This window comes from Plodia interpunctella, chromosome Z (assembly GCF_027563975.2).
Source record: "Plodia interpunctella isolate USDA-ARS_2022_Savannah chromosome Z, ilPloInte3.2, whole genome shotgun sequence".
Lineage (NCBI taxonomy): Eukaryota > Metazoa > Arthropoda > Insecta > Lepidoptera > Pyralidae > Plodia > Plodia interpunctella.
Genome location: NC_071324.2, coordinates 1,209,282 through 1,228,171, shown reverse-complemented (window position 1 = coordinate 1,228,171; position 18,890 = coordinate 1,209,282). Strand labels below are relative to the sequence as shown.

The 18,890-nt window shown below is 36.4% G+C and overlaps 1 protein-coding gene across 14 annotated transcripts in view; it reads left to right on the top strand.

Annotated features, from left to right (window-relative positions):
• Positions 1 to 16,245, top strand: part of trol (terribly reduced optic lobes) — a 232,428-nt gene extending 216,183 nt beyond the window's left edge. For all 14 annotated transcript variants that reach the window (XM_053768915.1, XM_053768916.2, XM_053768919.2 and 11 more), the window contains 18 exons: positions 2,650 to 2,801; positions 3,501 to 3,630; positions 4,142 to 4,305; positions 4,772 to 4,982; positions 5,297 to 5,488; positions 7,238 to 7,379; positions 7,639 to 7,774; positions 8,127 to 8,296; positions 8,734 to 8,966; positions 9,347 to 9,489; positions 9,999 to 10,103; positions 10,871 to 10,969; positions 11,529 to 11,796; positions 12,118 to 12,315; positions 12,921 to 13,018; positions 13,505 to 13,622; positions 14,036 to 14,177; positions 15,291 to 16,245. In XM_053768915.1, the coding sequence (XP_053624890.1) occupies positions 2,650 to 2,801; positions 3,501 to 3,630; positions 4,142 to 4,305; positions 4,772 to 4,982; positions 5,297 to 5,488; positions 7,238 to 7,379; positions 7,639 to 7,774; positions 8,127 to 8,296; positions 8,734 to 8,966; positions 9,347 to 9,489; positions 9,999 to 10,103; positions 10,871 to 10,969; positions 11,529 to 11,796; positions 12,118 to 12,315; positions 12,921 to 13,018; positions 13,505 to 13,622; positions 14,036 to 14,177; positions 15,291 to 15,297 (2,708 nt within the window). In that variant the 3' untranslated portion in view covers positions 15,298 to 16,245. The remainder of the gene's footprint in view (positions 1 to 2,649; positions 2,802 to 3,500; positions 3,631 to 4,141; positions 4,306 to 4,771; positions 4,983 to 5,296; positions 5,489 to 7,237; positions 7,380 to 7,638; positions 7,775 to 8,126; positions 8,297 to 8,733; positions 8,967 to 9,346; positions 9,490 to 9,998; positions 10,104 to 10,870; positions 10,970 to 11,528; positions 11,797 to 12,117; positions 12,316 to 12,920; positions 13,019 to 13,504; positions 13,623 to 14,035; positions 14,178 to 15,290) is intronic.
• The last annotated feature ends 2,645 nt before the right edge of the window (positions 16,246 to 18,890 follow it).

Here is an 18,890-nt window from a genome sequence, read left to right as displayed (position 1 = left end):
TGCGCCCCGGAGCTTCGTTTCCGTGGGAATTTCGAGTGTTCGAGATAAAAAGTACCCTATGTGTTATCCAGGTTATAATTCTATCCGTGTATCAAATTTCATAAAAATCGGTTGAGGATAGTAACAAAAATCTACACATACATACACACATACATTCTCTCAAATTTTCGCATTTATAAATTCATTAGTAGTATTCATATACAAGTCAAAAAAAAATTTTTTTTCTTTACCAAACAACCTTAATTACACCTTAATATTTAAATATATAATTAAATAATTAATTAAAATAATAATTAAAACGCTACAAATTTTCACAGTATTTATTTTTTTAATTCACACACTTCATAAACTTTTGATACAAAATTATCATAATGTTTTTTTAATAACTATAACACGTCCCAACTTTGGGCAAAAGCTCTCCAATTAATTGTCTTTCCATTTGTCTTCTCTGTTAAAATATTTAAAATTGTCTAACAAAAATTTCAGATAAAATCGATTTTTGATGGAGAGAATACGTTATGTATTGTAATCTAACATATTGAAATAAAACACAAGTTATTTTTGGAACGAAATCTTGCTACAAAGTGTGACGATTCGCTGTAACATACCTAAACTTTCCAATTGTAATGCTGGCTATCCATGATCGCGAAACAGTTGGCCGAACTTCGGCGGATACGGCAAACATTACTGATTTTTATTGCATTAAATATATTATACGAACTTCACAATATTCATTCATCATTCGTGTCGACTGTAAAAGTTTTGGCGATAGTGTGTAAACGGAATAAAACAAAACAGATCGATGTCGTAATTTTATATTCATTTATCTAATTTTCTATAGTTTTTTTTTTAAGTATAGCCATTTACAGAATTTGTTTTAACCTTTTAACATTTTCATGACATTTATATTATAAGTAGTAGTAGTAGTGATGTATTTAGCTTACCAAACTAATTCTCTTTGTATTAACCAATAATTAAAGTATTACGTAGATTTTATATACTAGATACTAATATATGTGTGTGTACGCTTATCTTACAAAGATATACGGCTTGAAAATACTATTTCACAATCATTTATTCATAATAATAAAATTGACAAACATGCAAAATGAAACATACAACAAATACAATTTGAAATCTAGCCAATGATAACATTATAACCCGCTCCTTAGCGTCTCCGGTGCAAAGGTGTCTAAAACACTAGCCGCGTTACCGCGCTGTAATCCTGTGGCTATTCTTTGCACCAGAAATGATCCAGAGCGGGCGTCACTGGTTTACTACTATAAAATACTATTAAACTACTATAAATACTATTTATAAAATATATATTATCACTAGGAGATCTCGCTCGTAGCTATACTTGAACGACTATTAACAAATGGATACAATATAATAGGCTACTGAACAAAATTATGATTGATACTTTATAAGAGGCATTTTAAGCCTTACGCCAAAAATAAGACAGAATAATTCCAATTATTTTTCTGATTGAGAATACTTATGTAAGAATTTGAAAACCCGATATAACTCGAGTCACTTCAGTGAACTACACTGAATACACAGAATTATAGAATATTAATAATTAGCGAAAGAATTATTTCAAAATAATCAGTGTTTTTTAAAGATTTTTATTGACAACAAAGCGAATTTTTTTGGGTGACGAAATGTCCCATACTAATCGGACCTCCTAACATCATCGGAAGGAAATGAACTTCCCCTTTAAATTGAGCTATAATAAAGCTAAACCCAAAAAAAAAAGCAAAATGACTACATTTATATTTTCAATTAATATATTATTTAATAATTATTAAAACATTAACAATTGCGTAATTGGAAACAATTTTCGTATCTTGTCCAGTTTACAAAAAAATATATTATAATTATATATTATTAAAGTATATCTTTGTGAGATATTAGTTACAAGTAGTATTTGAGCACATAACGGTAGCGCACCAATTGATGTTAATAGTAGATAATATTTTTACTTAATTTTTAATATTTTTTGTATACAAAATTAAATTTACAGTAGAATTAGTTAATATGCGCATGATTTGTACTTTCTATGTATTTAGTGGCTTATTGTGGTTCTAAGTACCATGAGTTTGTTAGACAATAAGTAGGTAGTTAGTCTTTTTTTGTCTTTTTTTTTTTGTTATGTCCCCTCTCAAAAGGGGCAATGCTCTGATTTTGTAAAATTTTACTTTTATACAAATTATTTGGTGATCAACAAATATTTTTGTTGAGCCTTGCGCCCCTTCCGAGATTCCTTTGCGAGAAAATAAAGACAAATTGAACAAGAACAGGATCGCAGTCCGATCGGTCCACGAGTGATCTAAGTAGTTTCATATATTGTTTTGCATGGACCAATTAAATGAATGGTTATAAATCTTTTTTTAATTTTATGTAGGATTATTAAAAAATAAACTTATTTAAATTCAAGGGAGTCAATTTTCCTACTTAACATGTAGTCAGAAATCGGGATATTAATTTATATATATAAAAAAAAAACAATTATTAAAAATTGTTTCATTCAATCCAAAACCAAATCTATAATATTTTATCTTCTAGAAAAAAGCTATTCATTTAAGGTATATCAAGTGCCTTGTCGTCGTTTTTATAATGATAAATTAAAATGATATAACCGAACAGGGCCCCCGATGACGTCAGCGTTGGTGACCATCGACCAGCCCAGGAGACAGTACCGAGTAGGGGAGAACGTTGAGGTGACCTGCAGGAAGGCGTCACGTGACACCAGCGCCTCCTGGGAGAAGTACGGCACCAGGGAGTTTGTGGAAACCAGGGTCAGTTTACCAGATTTTCATTTGTTCTATTACTAACTGCTGATTCCCATGCCTCTCACAATACAGCGGCAGCGTTCTAAATATAGTCTTATTATAATTTGAAAAATTACATAGGGAAAAATGTCTGAGTTTGTAGTTCTAGCGTGGCCCTGGCTAAAGACAAGAAGTGCCGGCTTGATACGCCTTTCATAGGCGTGTGCATACCAATGATCTGAGTCGAAATCAAAATCAATTCATAATCATCAATCATTTATTCAGAAATTAGCATTTTTTCACGTCATATTCTAAATGAAATGATATTTACCAAAGCTACAAACAACTAGAGTACAGTTAACAGCGCATCAAGTTACCATGCATGAACCTCTATGACGCGGTAGCAGCGAGTTTGCAGTGAATTTGCATATAGGGATACAGAAGACCGTGCGTAGAGATGAATAATATTATCTATGCTCCGATGCTTAACAGCTGCGAAGGCAGTCGGGTAAACGCTTAGATGATAGAATATTTTTAAAATCATGCATACCTGTAGTTAGACTCTGGAGAAGGATGTCCAGAGTCTCACTACAGGTATGTATCAGTCTCCATTTTGTCTAGCAACATAACTGTTCCCGCAATAGAGAAATTTTGTATAAAAGCTAGTTTTACAAGAATTCCACAGTAAACAACTGTACATGTTACTAACAAAAAATTCAATTTCAGGAATACAACGAAGGCATAGTATTAATCATCGGTGGAGTTGAGGAGTCAGACGCTGGAGTGTACAGGTGTTCAGGTCGCGACCGCTACGGCCTTTCTAGCTTTGAGGACTTCGATCTCACTGTCATTCCTAGTATGTACCTATTCCACTTTTATTCTTGTTAGGTATTATTATTATAAAACCGCACCACAAAAACCTCGCAGGTATTATTGTCAGGCATTGTTCAATATTACATCCAGTGTAGTGGTCCTATTCTACGGGAGGGGACTACATACGACTTTGTTTTATCTCCGCATGTTTCAGGTTGCATTCGGCGCTGTGACACAACAAAGCCCGATGTTAGAGAAACTAAAGATAAGCATGTGTATTCCCAAACTTCAACTGTGTAGAACCTTCACCCCGTTAGGGGTGACATTTCCAAAAATCCTCTCTTAGTGCTCACCTACACTTCCCAGGGAACCTACATGCCAAATTTTAGCTTCCTACGCCTAGTAATTTCGGCTGTACGTTGTTTGTCAGTCAGTCACTCACTCACTCACTCACTCAGTAACGGAATAGTATATATATATATATATATATATATATATATATATATATATATATACTGATTCAAGCCGTTTAAGCAATTTATTTAATTCCACAGGCCAACCGGGCACCTACTACCCGACTGGTAGCCAAGACGTGCACCTGGCTCACGTAGGGCAGACCATCGACATGCCCTGCCGACACAACCTGGAGCAGCCGGTCTACATCGAGTGGAGGAAGGAATACTCTTCTTCGCTACCATCATATGTACGACAGAATGAGGTCAGAAAGCTATTCCATTTCTTTTTCGTTCAGGCTAAAATGTCCAGTGTGATAAAATATCCATAAAACCCCGTCCAAAAATATTCTATTATTTAGATTTGTTTGTTTTTTGTTGTCTAGATTTTTATCCTATTACAAATCTAAGGTTTTCTGGTTTTATTGGTCTCCTTGTTTGAGAGCGACTACGATGACTGGTATTGCTGTTTACCCGTATTCTCAGACTGGATTTTAAAACTCGCACATGATTCGATTGGTCTACAATCTCATGTGACATGAGTAGGATTCGCACCTGGGACATTACGATCACCTATCACTACCTCTATACTACCACTGCTTCTTCTTCAGAAATAAACGTAGTTTTAGGTAGATTTTGGACGTCATTAAGTAATGTAAGTATATCGTCCTAAAATAAAGAATTTAAAATTTGAATTCTTGAACGAAATTTTGATCAGTGAGTACTTTTCAGCCAATCCTGACCCTGATCAACATCACCGAAGCCGACGCAGGCACGTACGTCTGCCGTATCAGCAGCCAACGTGCTGCAATCGAAGCACGATCCACCCTGAAGGTCACCGGCGTTATCCCACGCTTCGATGGGAACAGCTGGCTCGCTATCCCTACTATCAAGGACGCATACAGGCAGTTTGATGTCGTAGTCGCCTTCAAAGCTTTAACTGGTAGGTTTGCTGGAATGTTCTTCATAACCTGTTGATCTGTTGTGACAAAACTGTATCACAGATAATTATTCTTAGATTAATCTACGTCTGTCCATTGTCTAGTATATATAGCATTAATTACTAGTCCTTTAAGTTGAAGACAATCAGCATAATCCCAGACTTCTAACACATTTCATAAGAGGTTAATCGCTGTAATAGGACCGAGTAAGTATGTAATCATTAATGTACGAGTGTGTTATAGTTATGTAGTTATTAATCGCGCGTAATGTGGCAAATAATTGCGTTGGAAAATTCAACTGATCCACTTTATACAGCTGACGGCACCATTCTGTACAACAACCAACGGCCTGATGACTCAGGCGACTATCTTGCGCTGCAACTAGTGAATGGAATCCCGGTGTTCACCCTGGAGACTGGATCCTCGACGCCTCTGGTGGTGGAAGGTGACCGCCCGTTGCAACTCAACTCGTGGCACACGATTCGACTGGGCAGGGTGAACAGCAAAGGTGGGTAGATTATTATTTCTTCTTTTCAGAGAACATATACTTCTTATAGCTTGTTTTTTAGCGCTTGCTAATAAAGCTGATAGCATATTTGTTACATACCGATGTATCTCGTAGTTCGAGTTCTTTGTTGTATGGGGCTAACTGGTAAATTACTTTGGTAGCTTTATCTGGCAATTAGTTCATCTCAAATCAATATCATTTATAATGTACCTATTCTGATTGACGTAATATATAGTTATTGTGACTTTTTGTCAGTCTTGATACCAATTATCCAAATCCATCCGATCAATACACCCAACTAGCATTATAAATACGGAAGTAAGTTTGTTTGTAACCTCTTCAAGCTTTATCTACACAACCAATCTTCTTAAAATCCTGCATAACATGTAGTTTGAAGTACCAGAAGGGTACCAGTGATCAGGTTTCATACCGGAATCATAATTGCTCCGTTAGAAATTCACGCGATGAATCCACGGGCACAATGCTACTCTACACTAATAATTACTGGCAGAAATAATCCTGTAATAATCCCATAATATCATCACCCAATTGGTGATGATAATTACAAAATTTGTGTTGAATTCTCGAATCTATGTCTTCTTCTATGTAGAATCTTATATATATCTTCTTCTATGTATTTTAACAAACTTCGGTATTTTAGTTTTCTACGTTTCAAGTAAAACTTGGTTGTGTCCGAGCGGTCATTATTTTACGTCCGAATATTATAACAAGTGAAACTTTGTATTTTAGTTGCCATTGTTGAATACATTCGCAAATTATCTACGAAGGATCGAATTTAAAACTTATAATATATTTATTTCTTCTCTGAGCTTTCTTTATTTAGCAGCCTATCGACTAACAACACTTGAGACGTAATTTATGTACGTACTCATACATTTTCGTATGGAGTAAAAAACAAATGTTTTCTATAAGCCCAATTATAAACGCCCACAGATCGCGAAATAGATGTCGGGACGATATTGATGAGTTCTTGCGGAGGCGGCAACAGGTTGCCCTCGACAATAAGATTTATGGGAAACGGAAAGGGAGGCCTTTGCCCAACAGTGGGACACATCAATAGACTAATAAAAAAAGCCCAATTAATAACAATACACAATTTTTTGTGGACTGCAATCATGTTACAAATGCTTTTATAATATTAATTTATGTTATTTAATAATACTTGTAAATAGGTAGCTATCGTTTAAGGCTGTCGTTTAAGCTGTTAGTCTATTAGCTAATCGTTTAAGCTGTAAGAGGCATATGGTGTCCGCTCCAGAGCAGAGGTGTCAGATCAATCAATTTATAGATTAAGCTAGTGTGTAGCTGAATTACACCTATCAGAGGCACAACGTTCAGTCACAAGGCACATTAGTTGAGTACGTTTGACGTTATTGTAATATCAAACATATAGACCATAGCTCGGCAGCATATACCAGGTTTACGTTAGATTATTATGAGCATTACTTGCTTGGTCTAAACTAGCCTTTATGGTAACATATTTACCTACAAGTAAATTTTTTGATGTATTAATCTGGCATATTATGTCATCTATGAAGAAATTGCGGAGAATCAAAACAATTTTAACATCTCATTAAAGTGTCTAGTCTTTATTTTACCTGAAACAGTTTGTTTTGTTGCTGTATTTAGGTTAAGCCGATAAGCTGATAGTACTTAGTATATTTATAAACGACGTCTGTTTTGCGTGCTAATTAAGGAAGAAATTAACGGAATATTCCGTTTTCTCAGTGTCCATGTATGTCGATGAGATCGGACCATTTGTGAACGAGCTGCGCTCACCTTGGGAAGTGTTGGATCTCTCTGATCCAATGTATGTTGGTTCAGTCCCGGATAACGTCATTCTGCCGTCTAATCTGAACGTAACCTATGGGTAAGATGCTTATTTCATATACTATAATAAATACATAGACGGGAAAGCAAGCTTTTTGTGTACTGCAATGTATGTAAAATATTGTTAAAACCGATTATAAAATTTGATAAAAATAACGAAGTACTTATTTCCAGACAAGTAAACATAAACAATTATTTTTAACTTTTATTTTCATTTTATATTTTGGAAATGTATATGATCTAGCATATATTGCAACATTTTAAGTTTCGATATTGGAACCTACGATTCGTGTCAACAGTTTCGTGGGCTGCATTAGCTTGCTGGAGCTCAGCAACCGGGACGTCAACCTGATTCCGGACAGCACTGACTCCAGGAACGTCGGCGAATGCGACACTTGCTCACCCAACTTGTGCCTCAACGAAGGTGTCTGCCAGGTGAAGTGGATTTTGTGTTCTTTGATCAAATATCCTCATGTCCTGATTCCTGACCCCCATACGATGAATAGGGGTCCGGACAAGTATTATAATCGTTATGCAATATTATGATAGAATACTTATAAAAGAACTCTGCTTGTGTCTGTTCAGTTTAAATTTTTAATTACAAATTTGGAGTACTGGTTAACTTGTAACTCACATAACATCTACCTATACCTTTACAGAACTTAAGCGACTGCCCTAGTGTTATGTCTTTGAGATCAACATTAGATAAAGCATCTTGAGAGTTACTTAAAAAGTTATCAAACCCAAGTCCAATTACCTATATGTTATCTTTAAACTCGTCGTACAGGAGGCCCGAAACGACCACGGCTACGTGTGCCTGTGCACCCCAGGATTCGCGGGCCTCAACTGCAACCGCACTGGCTCCGCCTGCAGGCCCGGCCTCTGCGGCCCCGGCAGGTGCACCGACACCACCGATGGCTACAGCTGCGCTTGCCCCGTCACCTACACCGGCAAGAAGTGAGTCTTCATCAGCCTGAAAATTCCCTGTTCCATGTCCTTTTATTCAGAACTTAGACCTACACAGGCACTTATTCACGCCATAAATCATGGTATTTGTAAAAAGAATTACTCGCAATATACTGGCATTTTGAAACGACCACTGCTGAAAGAAATTCCGAAAGAAACTCATTTGAATAGTGTTGGTTCATATAATGCCGTTATTGTGTTTACATGCTTTTATTTAATTCGCAATGTATTCATATGGATGGAATCTTGCAACTCAATTTTGAAGCAGATGTCTTCAACCGATTCAGAATCGTTTCGACGATATTGCATACAAAGTACAAAGTATACAAAAAATGTTATAACTGTGGTCGAATTCTGATAAAATAAATAGATATAAAACACGATTACCAAAATACAATATACCTATATCTTTTTACTCCCAATTCTAGTTGCGATGTCAAACAGTTCATCGAGTACCCAGCTTTCACGGGCAGCGCATACCTCGCCATCAAGGTCCCGACCACATCCCGCATACTCAGGGTCGGGATGAACGTGAAGGCAGCTCAGCCGGTCGCTGATGGTATCATCATGTACTGGGCCGAGTCTGCTAAGGGAACTGGCGGCTTCACCTCTCTAACCGTTCGCAATGGAAAACTTGAGTTCACTTATGATCTTGGAGACGGTGAGTACGATTAGTGTAAGGCTGCATTGCTACGTTGTGTTCGCGTTGTTATTTGGTTGGGCTCCGTTGTTTTTCATTGGTTTTAACATTAACGTGCGTCGAAGTAAATCACATTTTTCTTACAACTTTTGCGTTGTCGATTTCTTTGAAATGTCAAGTGTGTAATCGTAAAAGTCATATCAGAAGCCTGTAAAAGACTAGTATACTCTAACAAAACACTTGTTAAGAAAAGAAAAAAAAACACTAAGAGATAATAATAATAATTCAAAAGCCTTCGAGCCTAATAAACGTACCCTCTACTTGGCTACTAGATATATTAGAATCATCAAATATTTATCAACTTTAAAATATTATAAATTAAATTCCCATTCCTTACACAGGCTTCCCAGTCGTGATCTCCTCGAACAAGTTGCTGCAGGCTAATGAATGGACGGATGTCAGCATTGCGCGAGTTGGCTCTGTCATCTCACTGACGGTCAACCAAGTCCATACCTACGAGGGCAGGCTAGCTTCACACACCACGGTGAGTTTACATCACAGATAATAAAATTATCAATTGGTTCCGGTGACAAGTCGGCCGATGCAAAGAAAATACTATAGGAACAGGAAGATGAAACCCCATAAAGTTGTCACGGAATCTCCCAGAATTTAGTTTCGCAAAATGAATTCTTACAATTTAAATTTATTTAAACATGAAATGCCAACAATCTTGAATTTCGCAAGAATGTCTAGTCTGCCAACACCACCTTCATTGGAATTGGTGTTGGCACATTGGTGCCTCTTCCCAAACTACGGCACTCTTTGTCCTTCCTGGCAATCCCTACCAATTGCACACTGAAGGACTTCTATAACACCTTAATGCTGTATCGGTACCGTATTGGTGCTCCACATTAAATTGAGTCGACACGCTAAGAAGAACACCTAAAAATATTACTAATACAAAAGTTTGGATGTATGTTATCTTTTTTATCAACACAATCACCACAGAAGGCAGGAGGAGATGGCAATGTAAATGTGAATAATTTCTTCCAGGATTTGACTCTGGACACCCCGTTGTTCGTTGGAGGTGTGGATGAGTCCATTATTCTGAATGAGAATGTTGGCGTTAGTGATGGTTTCAACGGATGCATCAAGGACGTAAGTTAACATCGATCTGTGTGAATGCGCCGTATAGCGAGGCGAATCTTGAGAACAAATTACAAGTACAATTTTAAATATAATTCTTGATAGGTTGGATAATATGATTGCCATTGAAAAGTCAATTACTTCAGAAAGGGAGTGGACGTACCTGTCGCTTACAAGCATGTTACGGATTTGTTAGGAACATTTTAGGTACTTACATGTTGTATTCGGCGAATGGTATTTAGCATCGAAATGCATGTCCGTTGTTGTGTCCAGATTGACACAGACGAGGGAACCGTTATTTTGTAAATTCTGAATTTATTATTTAGAATGTAGATTCTTGAAAATTAGAAACTTTATTACTTTAGCCTTCATTGGAAACTAATCTAGAACTAATTGGCAACATATTTTAGCATATCAGATTTCGGGTTCGATTCCCGATTGATTCACCATCGTCATTTTTCAATCTATCTATATCTAATTATATAAATATATACTTATATATTTTATTACGAAATTAGATATAAGTATACCTATTGATTTAGTATCCAATAAAGGAAATTATTAATTTATTCATGTTCATTGATGCCACCCCTGATAGTGATAGCTTCCCGCATGTCTATCCTTGGTCTTGCTTGCACACTCTAATCGTGTACGTATAAATTTTTCATTCAGGTAAAGTTTGGCGTCCGCCTGTTCGGATGCATGCAGCATACGTGACCGGCCATAGCCCGATTTATTTGTTTTATTTTTTATTTAAATGTTGAACGTATTTCCATCAGCTTTCTGTGTTCAACGATCCTGTAAACATCATCAACTCCTCGATCCAATCGGCCAACATCAAGGAATGCAGTACTTATGACCGGGGCGACATTCCCGAGGTACGTTTTTGAACTTTCCCATTATATATTTAGACGACATCATCTTCTAAGGCCCAAGAAATCAGAAGAAAGAAATGGCCTAAGTCCCGTAATAGTGAGCCACATCAAACATGGTTTGCTAACACTGGCAGCATCTTGTATGGGTAAAGTTTTCCTTTAATGGTACATGTTTCATTGAGATTTTTCTTTGTATAAACTAAGTTTCCGTTTGGTCTACCACTCAGGTCCCAGATTCGAATACAGCTCGTACTGTGGTACGAGCTTTTATTAGGTTAAGCGAAGGAAAACATCGTGTGCATTTGCCATAAGATGGCGGTAGGTATAAATATCTTTTTATTGGGACTTGAATAAGGTCTGACACCAGCGTTACTAATAACAAATACAAGAAGTACATAACGTAACACATCAATCCTTGAACACACTCGCGGACGCTCGACGAGACACAAAAGAAGTTTGTTCAACTCCTATAGTAGTCGTGCGTCCACAAAAGGGTTAACAAAGGTAAGATTAAACAGTGAAATAGTTGGTACAAGTTCCTAATGAGACTCCTCTGTTATAGTCTGAAAGCGTGTGCTCTCAATGCCGCAACGGAGGTGCCTGTGAACCTGATTCCTCTGTCTGCTCCTGCCCGCTTGGTTTCTCCGGAACTTACTGCGAGAACCGAGTCTCAGATAACCGCCCCTCGGAGAACATTGCCCGCATCCCCCGCTCCCCCTGCGCCGACTCCCCATGCAGGAATGGAGGCACTTGCAAGGGTGACTTCAACGCCAGAATGAAGTATTCCTGCGACTGCCCTCTTGGATACTCCGGCGCTAATTGCCAGATGCGTGAGTCTCCTTTATAATTAAGTTAATAGACAATGAGAGAATCAATTTCTTTCACCATTAATAATAATATTTTCATTATAAAACGTCTGACGCTAAAGTATTGATTATTTAGTATCTGATCAAAGTGGAAAATCACTTTTTCCTTAATATCTATCAATAACGAAGTTATAAGTACATTCGTAGTATCTTTTAGTTAGTAACACAGGTCTCAAACTTACTCTCGATATAGGTATTTCATTTTATCATACCTTCGATTTGTTCTTCTATCGATTCTGTTATACTATTGATGAATAACTTTTATGGACGAACTCCAATCTACAGCTCTGCAACTGCTACAAAGCGTGGCTTTCAACGGTAACGGTTACATTGAGCTGCCAGCGTCCCTGATCGACTACGACAACCTGGAGATGGACCCGGCGGTCATTGCTCTTGCCATGCATACCAACGAGGACGGCGTTCTGCTGTACCAACAACAGGCTATGGTGCCAGCTGGCTATGGAGACTACATCTTGATTAGAGGTATGTGTCATGTTGGCAGCCCTGACTTGCAAACCTACTATGTTGCGCTCCAACCTGAGAAGTACAAGGTGATGCAAAGTGAGAAAAAGAAAGAAAGATCGATGTAAGCACATCAAAAACGCATAGCCTTGTCAGCTGATAGGCAACAATAATAATTCCAAAATTAGTTGACGTTAGGCAGCTGGTCGTAGAACCACAGGCGATTATCGAAATTGCAAGTTAATTTTTTACGATGTTCTCGGGCTTCGCAGCCTCACAGCCCCGTATGTAACCGAGAGCATGTGAGGCGAGCGACAAGGTTACATAATTACATAACATCACTTTACTCACCTGTTACATCGCCTTACAAAACAAATACTCTGTGTCTGCTAAAAATCGTCATTTAAATTACGATACTTTTTCGCGGGAAAGCAAATACATACCGATTTCTCAGTGTTTGATTTGGCGTTGAGTCAGTAACTCAGCCGTAAGAGTTAATGAGTGAGTGAATTATGAATACATCAAGGTTCAAATATGTTATCAATGCTTAAAAGTCTGTTTAAAAAACGCTAAAACATAAAAATCGATAATAACCTTTTTTAATAGACTTAACCATTTAATTACAGTGGAAAAAGGCGTTGTGATTTTGGAGTGGGATATGGGCGGTGGTGCGTCTTCTCTGACCATCAATGACGTCTATGTAGCTGACGGTGAAAGACATAATGTAAGTGTATTTAAGTACTTATATTACAAGCATTTATTTAATTTCACGTGTCTGAAATCAAATCATACAAATTTTCTTAAAATTTCACCAACTTGCAATGTAATTGCTTGTCCTACCAGAGTCGAATACATTTTTAAAGCCAACATGTTGGTATTTTTTTTTCAAAATTTTCCACATCGCATCAGTTTTTATCATAATGCTTTGTTATGATACGCGTGACTCGATGGCGCATCTAGGTCGATACTCCTCAACAGCTTACTACACAAACTTGGCTTATAAGATCCAAATAAAAGATATGATACAAAAGAAATCGACAAAAAAAAATCGTACTTTGATATAATTTTGTTAAAACTTAAGCCCAGCCTCCTTAAAAGCAAAAAAAAAAACAGATTTTTAACTTGAAATAATTACCATCACTAAACTGGCAATAAAAACTTGATCCAAAAACGAAATATATTTTGAAAAAGCTTTATTTTCTCCCCATAGGTTGTTGTGAAGATCCTTCCCGAGGGAGAAATCAACCTATCCGTAGACTCGATGTCCAGGAATGCTGCTACTGACTCCCTGCAGAAGACTCTTAACGCTAACTCTAATATTTATGTTGGTAAGTGCTGTTGAGAAAGGAATACACAGACTTTCAGTATTGTAAAAAGGAGAATAGATACCTCTGTATATATCAAGCCCCTTTTAATAGGCTTCTATAAGTCTTTAATTTCTGTCATCGTCGCGTTATAATGTTGTCACAACTTTTTGTTTTATCTGTGGAGAATTTTAATTGACCCTCTGTTTAATATTTTCATTTCTATATACTTGTTACTTAGTTGTAAGTCATTGTAAATATTAATTTACATATCATAAAAACAAGTCCCCTGTTTTCACAAATAGATAAGTGTGTTAAAGAGGAACATTTTGTTTATAAATCGGGTAAATCTAGTCCATAACAAATAATATTGTTTTATACATAAAGATGGTTTATGTGAATAAAGGAATAGTTAAGGAAAAACGTGATACTCGCAGGTGGGATCCCGGACAGCTTCAACGTGAACCGTTACCCTGGACTCTCAGGCTGCATTGAGCAGGTGGAGTTCATGAACAGCGCCCGCGGTCTGCGTCTGGGCGAAGTCGCCGTGGCTGCCAGGAACACCCAGATTTGCAAAGAGTGAGTCGCTAGCTTTTACATTCTTTTTATAATGCTGAGCAAGCATACGACGAAGCGGCTCTTCTCGCAGCTTATGGACGGATCGCAACACTAGGGGTGTCACACGTTGCCTAGACGACTAGAGCATTAACGATCCCGACACAATTATGTTCATTGAAATGAAAGCTTTAGGGTGGATTGCACCAGTCGTCTTTGACTTTAACCTGCACGCGGCGTTTAGATCGCATGTCGAACTTTGCGTTTTTCTACGCAATTTAACGTTAACGCAAAAGCTGACTGGTGCAATCTACTCTTAGATTGTCCATTGAAAATAAATTAGCTATTAAAGCCAATTTTCAATATAATAAGGCTCAGTACGATGCCACAGATAATATCCTGTATCGGTGGTATCGTATTGATCTTCACAAATTTAGCTGAGTCGTCACGCTAATAAATCGTTAATCCTGTACTAACATTTTCTCTAACTAACTACTAACTTTCACGCTGCTCGGACATCAGTTCCATGTTTCCCGACGTGTATCCCTACTTCGAAGAAGTGGAAGTGTTCGACTCCCCCCCTCGGTTCTTCAATTCCCTTTCCCGTCCCCAATCCAGCTACAAACTCGTTGCATGCGCTGTCCTCGTCCCATCTTTCATCGATATCATAATCAATGTCAGCGTTTTATTCCTGTTCCATATTTGAATCAATTATTATTCCTAGATGTTCCAAATATAAATCAATTTTAATGGATATTCGGTACGTATTTACGTTTTAATACATAGCTGATTAGTGTGAGTCGGTACGTGTTAATTTTCTAAGAATATATAGCTCCTTAGTTATATAATAAATGCGAAAGTAAGACAGAAAAAATCACTAATAGTATGCAATAGAGCGTTGGTAGATTTCGACATGCAATGAAGAAGAAAAAGAAGCTAAATTCGTGGGCCTAATTAAATGAAATTTCGACTCGGACACAAACAGGTTCACTGCAAGCGGAGCTGAAAAGATTGCAGAAAGAAAAAAAAAACTTTAATACATTATATACGGATGAAAATTAACGACCTATGATATACTAATACTCATATGTATGTTAACATTATATTGTGAACTAATGTAATATGTTTCATTTTCAGATATTAGCTGTTCGACTTTGGATGTGAATTCGATTTAATATAGCATTAAGTCATACATTATACATACATTATAATGCCAGATATTATATTAAACTGGTCCCTTCGAAGTTCCACACTATGAGTCAATTTGTTAGATTTTAATTATTTTTACAAATATTATCTAAATTCGCTAACGTTGTTTGTTCTTTTAAAATTTTATTGAATCGAAACGATGTACTTTAAGTATTAAGGACAGTTAAGACAATATAACTTGATAAAATTTAGATTTAAACGGAAATGGAAATTGGCGGTAAGATTAAAGCATTTGTATACTATTATATAGGTAACAGTGGCTTTGTCGTCTCTGTCTAACTTTAGTAACTAGTGATGAGAGTGAGTGAGAAGGGACTCGGCCTGATAAAAGCCTTAGCAAATATTGCTCGTAAGAGTCGGTTGGTGCCATAAATTTGATTAATTATAATTAAGGCTCTAGATAGGATGCATTTTCTAATTAACATTTTTTCAATTCGATTTTGGCTTAGTTCGAACGTAAATCATCAGAAATACGCATCAAATTGTGAAATGTGCCAAACTGCGCTGAACTTATTTTCACTGCCATTATTATTTTTTTTTATTTCTTAGGCTATAAACTTTCGCTTTATATATCAACGAAATAATTTTACTTAGTGTTTATTACCCAGTTCAACAAATGCATTTAATTTATTCTAATAATATATATTTTTGGTTATATATTTAGTGGAACGATTATTATAATGATATGCATTAAATGTAATGTTATCCGTAGCATAGCTAAGAATATAATATTAATATTATAAAAAGTGTCTGAATTCAAAGTACTGATAATTGTATTTTAAACTTTTCCGTGACTATTTACGATACTATTACGGTCGTTTATCCATGTATGTTACTCTAAGTGATCAAATAAAACTAACACTAAGGAAAATCATGAATATGATATATGAAGTTTTATTTATGTAACCCTAAAAGTTTTTTAACTTCCCTGAGTACATTTTTACCTGAGTACATTGACGACCTCGGTGGCGCAGTGGTAAAGTGCTTGCCACTGAACCGAGAGGTCCCGGGTTCGATCCCCGGTCGGGTCATGATGGAAAATGATCTTTTTCTGATTGGCCCGGATCTTGGATGTTTATTTATATATGTATCTATTTATAAAATATAGTATCGTTGAGTTAGTATCCCATAACACAAGTCTCGAACTTACTTTGGGGCTAGCACAATCTGTGTGATTTGTCCTAATATATTTATTTATTTATTTACTTCGCGGCTCTGCTGGAGAGTGTGCTCCGAAACAGAGCCACAATTATTGTAAATTTTTATCATACAACAATAATCATGACTATGATAATACATTACGTGCGTTTGACGAACGCCATATTCGGGTATAATTTATATGTATTAAAAAGGTGGCTCCGCCCCAGAGCACGACATTTATGATTCTGATCGTCGCCTGTCAGATTTCTACGAACAGATCCAGCCTGGAGTCATATGTTACTAAATGTGTCCTTTATTCATCTATATTTTTGTATACACAAAAAACAAAAAAACATACAAACAAATGTACGTAAATTAAGGAAACTTTACCCGTGGAACGTCACGTCGTATCAAATTTGCAGTGTTTCCTCACGATGGCACGTGTACCTTCACCTGAAGAAGGGCGTCGACAAAAATTCATCGTTAGGTCATTTCTGTCGACTCCACCTACTAATTCCATGGTCGACCCCCATCGAGGCGATGACACGCGGAAACGGTAAAGTTCAGTGTCAACCATACATTTAGAAAGGGTCTCGCGCGCTCTGAGGGGTTAGTGCAGGATTGAATTTCACTTCTCACCATTGAATCGATTCTAAAGGAGACACAGCGAACCAATCATATTGCGCTATTGTGACGCAATGACAACTACACTGCAATGTGATTGGTTCGCAGCATGTTACTTCGAATCGATTCGATGGCGATAATTGAAATGCAAACCCGATGCTATTCTCATTCTTGTCGTTGGCAAAGCCATAGGAGCCATAACACAAGAAAAGAAGAAGAAGAACCCAGATTTTGCTACGTCACGAACACTCTACATACAAGACTATGGTAAATCTGGATTGAATAGAAATATAAAGCAATCATGAAAACTTCTCATTCTCTCTTCATAGTCGTATTCCTCATGAGACTGAGGGTCGTGGTCATTACATGGAATAAAACACACGTAACAGCTTTCTTGGCATTATTAATGGAGTGGTTTGCTATTTATTGCCTTCTCCATTTCACACACAAATCAACGTCTGTACACTTGTTTCCTCACGAAGTTTTTCCTTCACCGAAAGCAAGTGGTGAACGATGAAAACTATGTAAATGAGTCAGATTTGTATACAAACTCATGTGACACGAGTAGGATTCGATTAGTTGTGAGAAAAACCTATATACCTATAATGGTGCTCTTTAAGATTCGGTTTTGATCCATAATGTTTTACTATTTATGTAGGTATAAAGGTTAAGCCGCTTGCCAAACGCATAATACGAATGTGACTAGGAAAGAACCCGGGTTTTTTCTATTGAATTGTGACCAGTGAAGCAGATTATTAATCATTAGATGTTGCCCGGGTCTTCGCTCCCGTGCGAATTTTAAGATAAAACATAGCCTATAGCAATCTTGGATAATGTACCTTTCCAACGGTGAAAGATTTTTTAAAATCGGTTCGGTAGTTAGGGATATTACCCGCCTCAAACATACAAACTCACAAACGCTTACCTCTTCATAATAATAGTATAGATAATCATGAATTACATAAATATGTGTAGCTATTAATTTTCAAAGCGTATATAAATATTCATTTAATAAATAGTATTCAAGATTTTTTGCTTTATATGAATCCAATTACATTGCTGTGTGATTGTACTCGCGTCACGCCAATCACGTTAGTTGGCTGCGTCTCGTTGTGAAAAGATTCGATTATGAAAAGTGAAATTGTAAGCCTGCATTATGACCTCCGTATACGATTTTTACTATTAATTCTTATTATTTATCTTATAATTTTTATTGTTTATACTTTTTTACCATTACTTTTAATTACTCTTAGCCTCAATAGTAAAAACATGTATAAGGTGAATTTAAAACATGTTTGATTCTCGTCAGACACACCCGTGTCATTTTATAGGCATCCACAGTGGACTTGACACCTAATATGACACGAATGATTTGAAAATATTCGACGGTGCAAAAGTTTCAGAAATTTTATAAAACAACCACGACGAAAAAGATTTAAATCTATTTTTTACTTGATTATAAATCTCATTTTTTATGAAAGTCATAAGTTGATAATTCCATATCCGTTTATCAGACCAACTAATAAAATATCTGTTTCTGAAAAAATAATACGTTAAAAAATTCTTACATCCGGCATTAATCATATAAATTTCACGCATGACTTTTCATTTTAATTGAAAATTAATGAAATTTTACTCCTAAAGCATTTATGTTGACACAAAAACTTGAAGTTTAATAATGTCGAAAAATGTATTGTATCCTTTTTTGTTTTCCATAAATTAAAATAAATAATAAATAACGTTATCTTATAAACTTATTGTTTT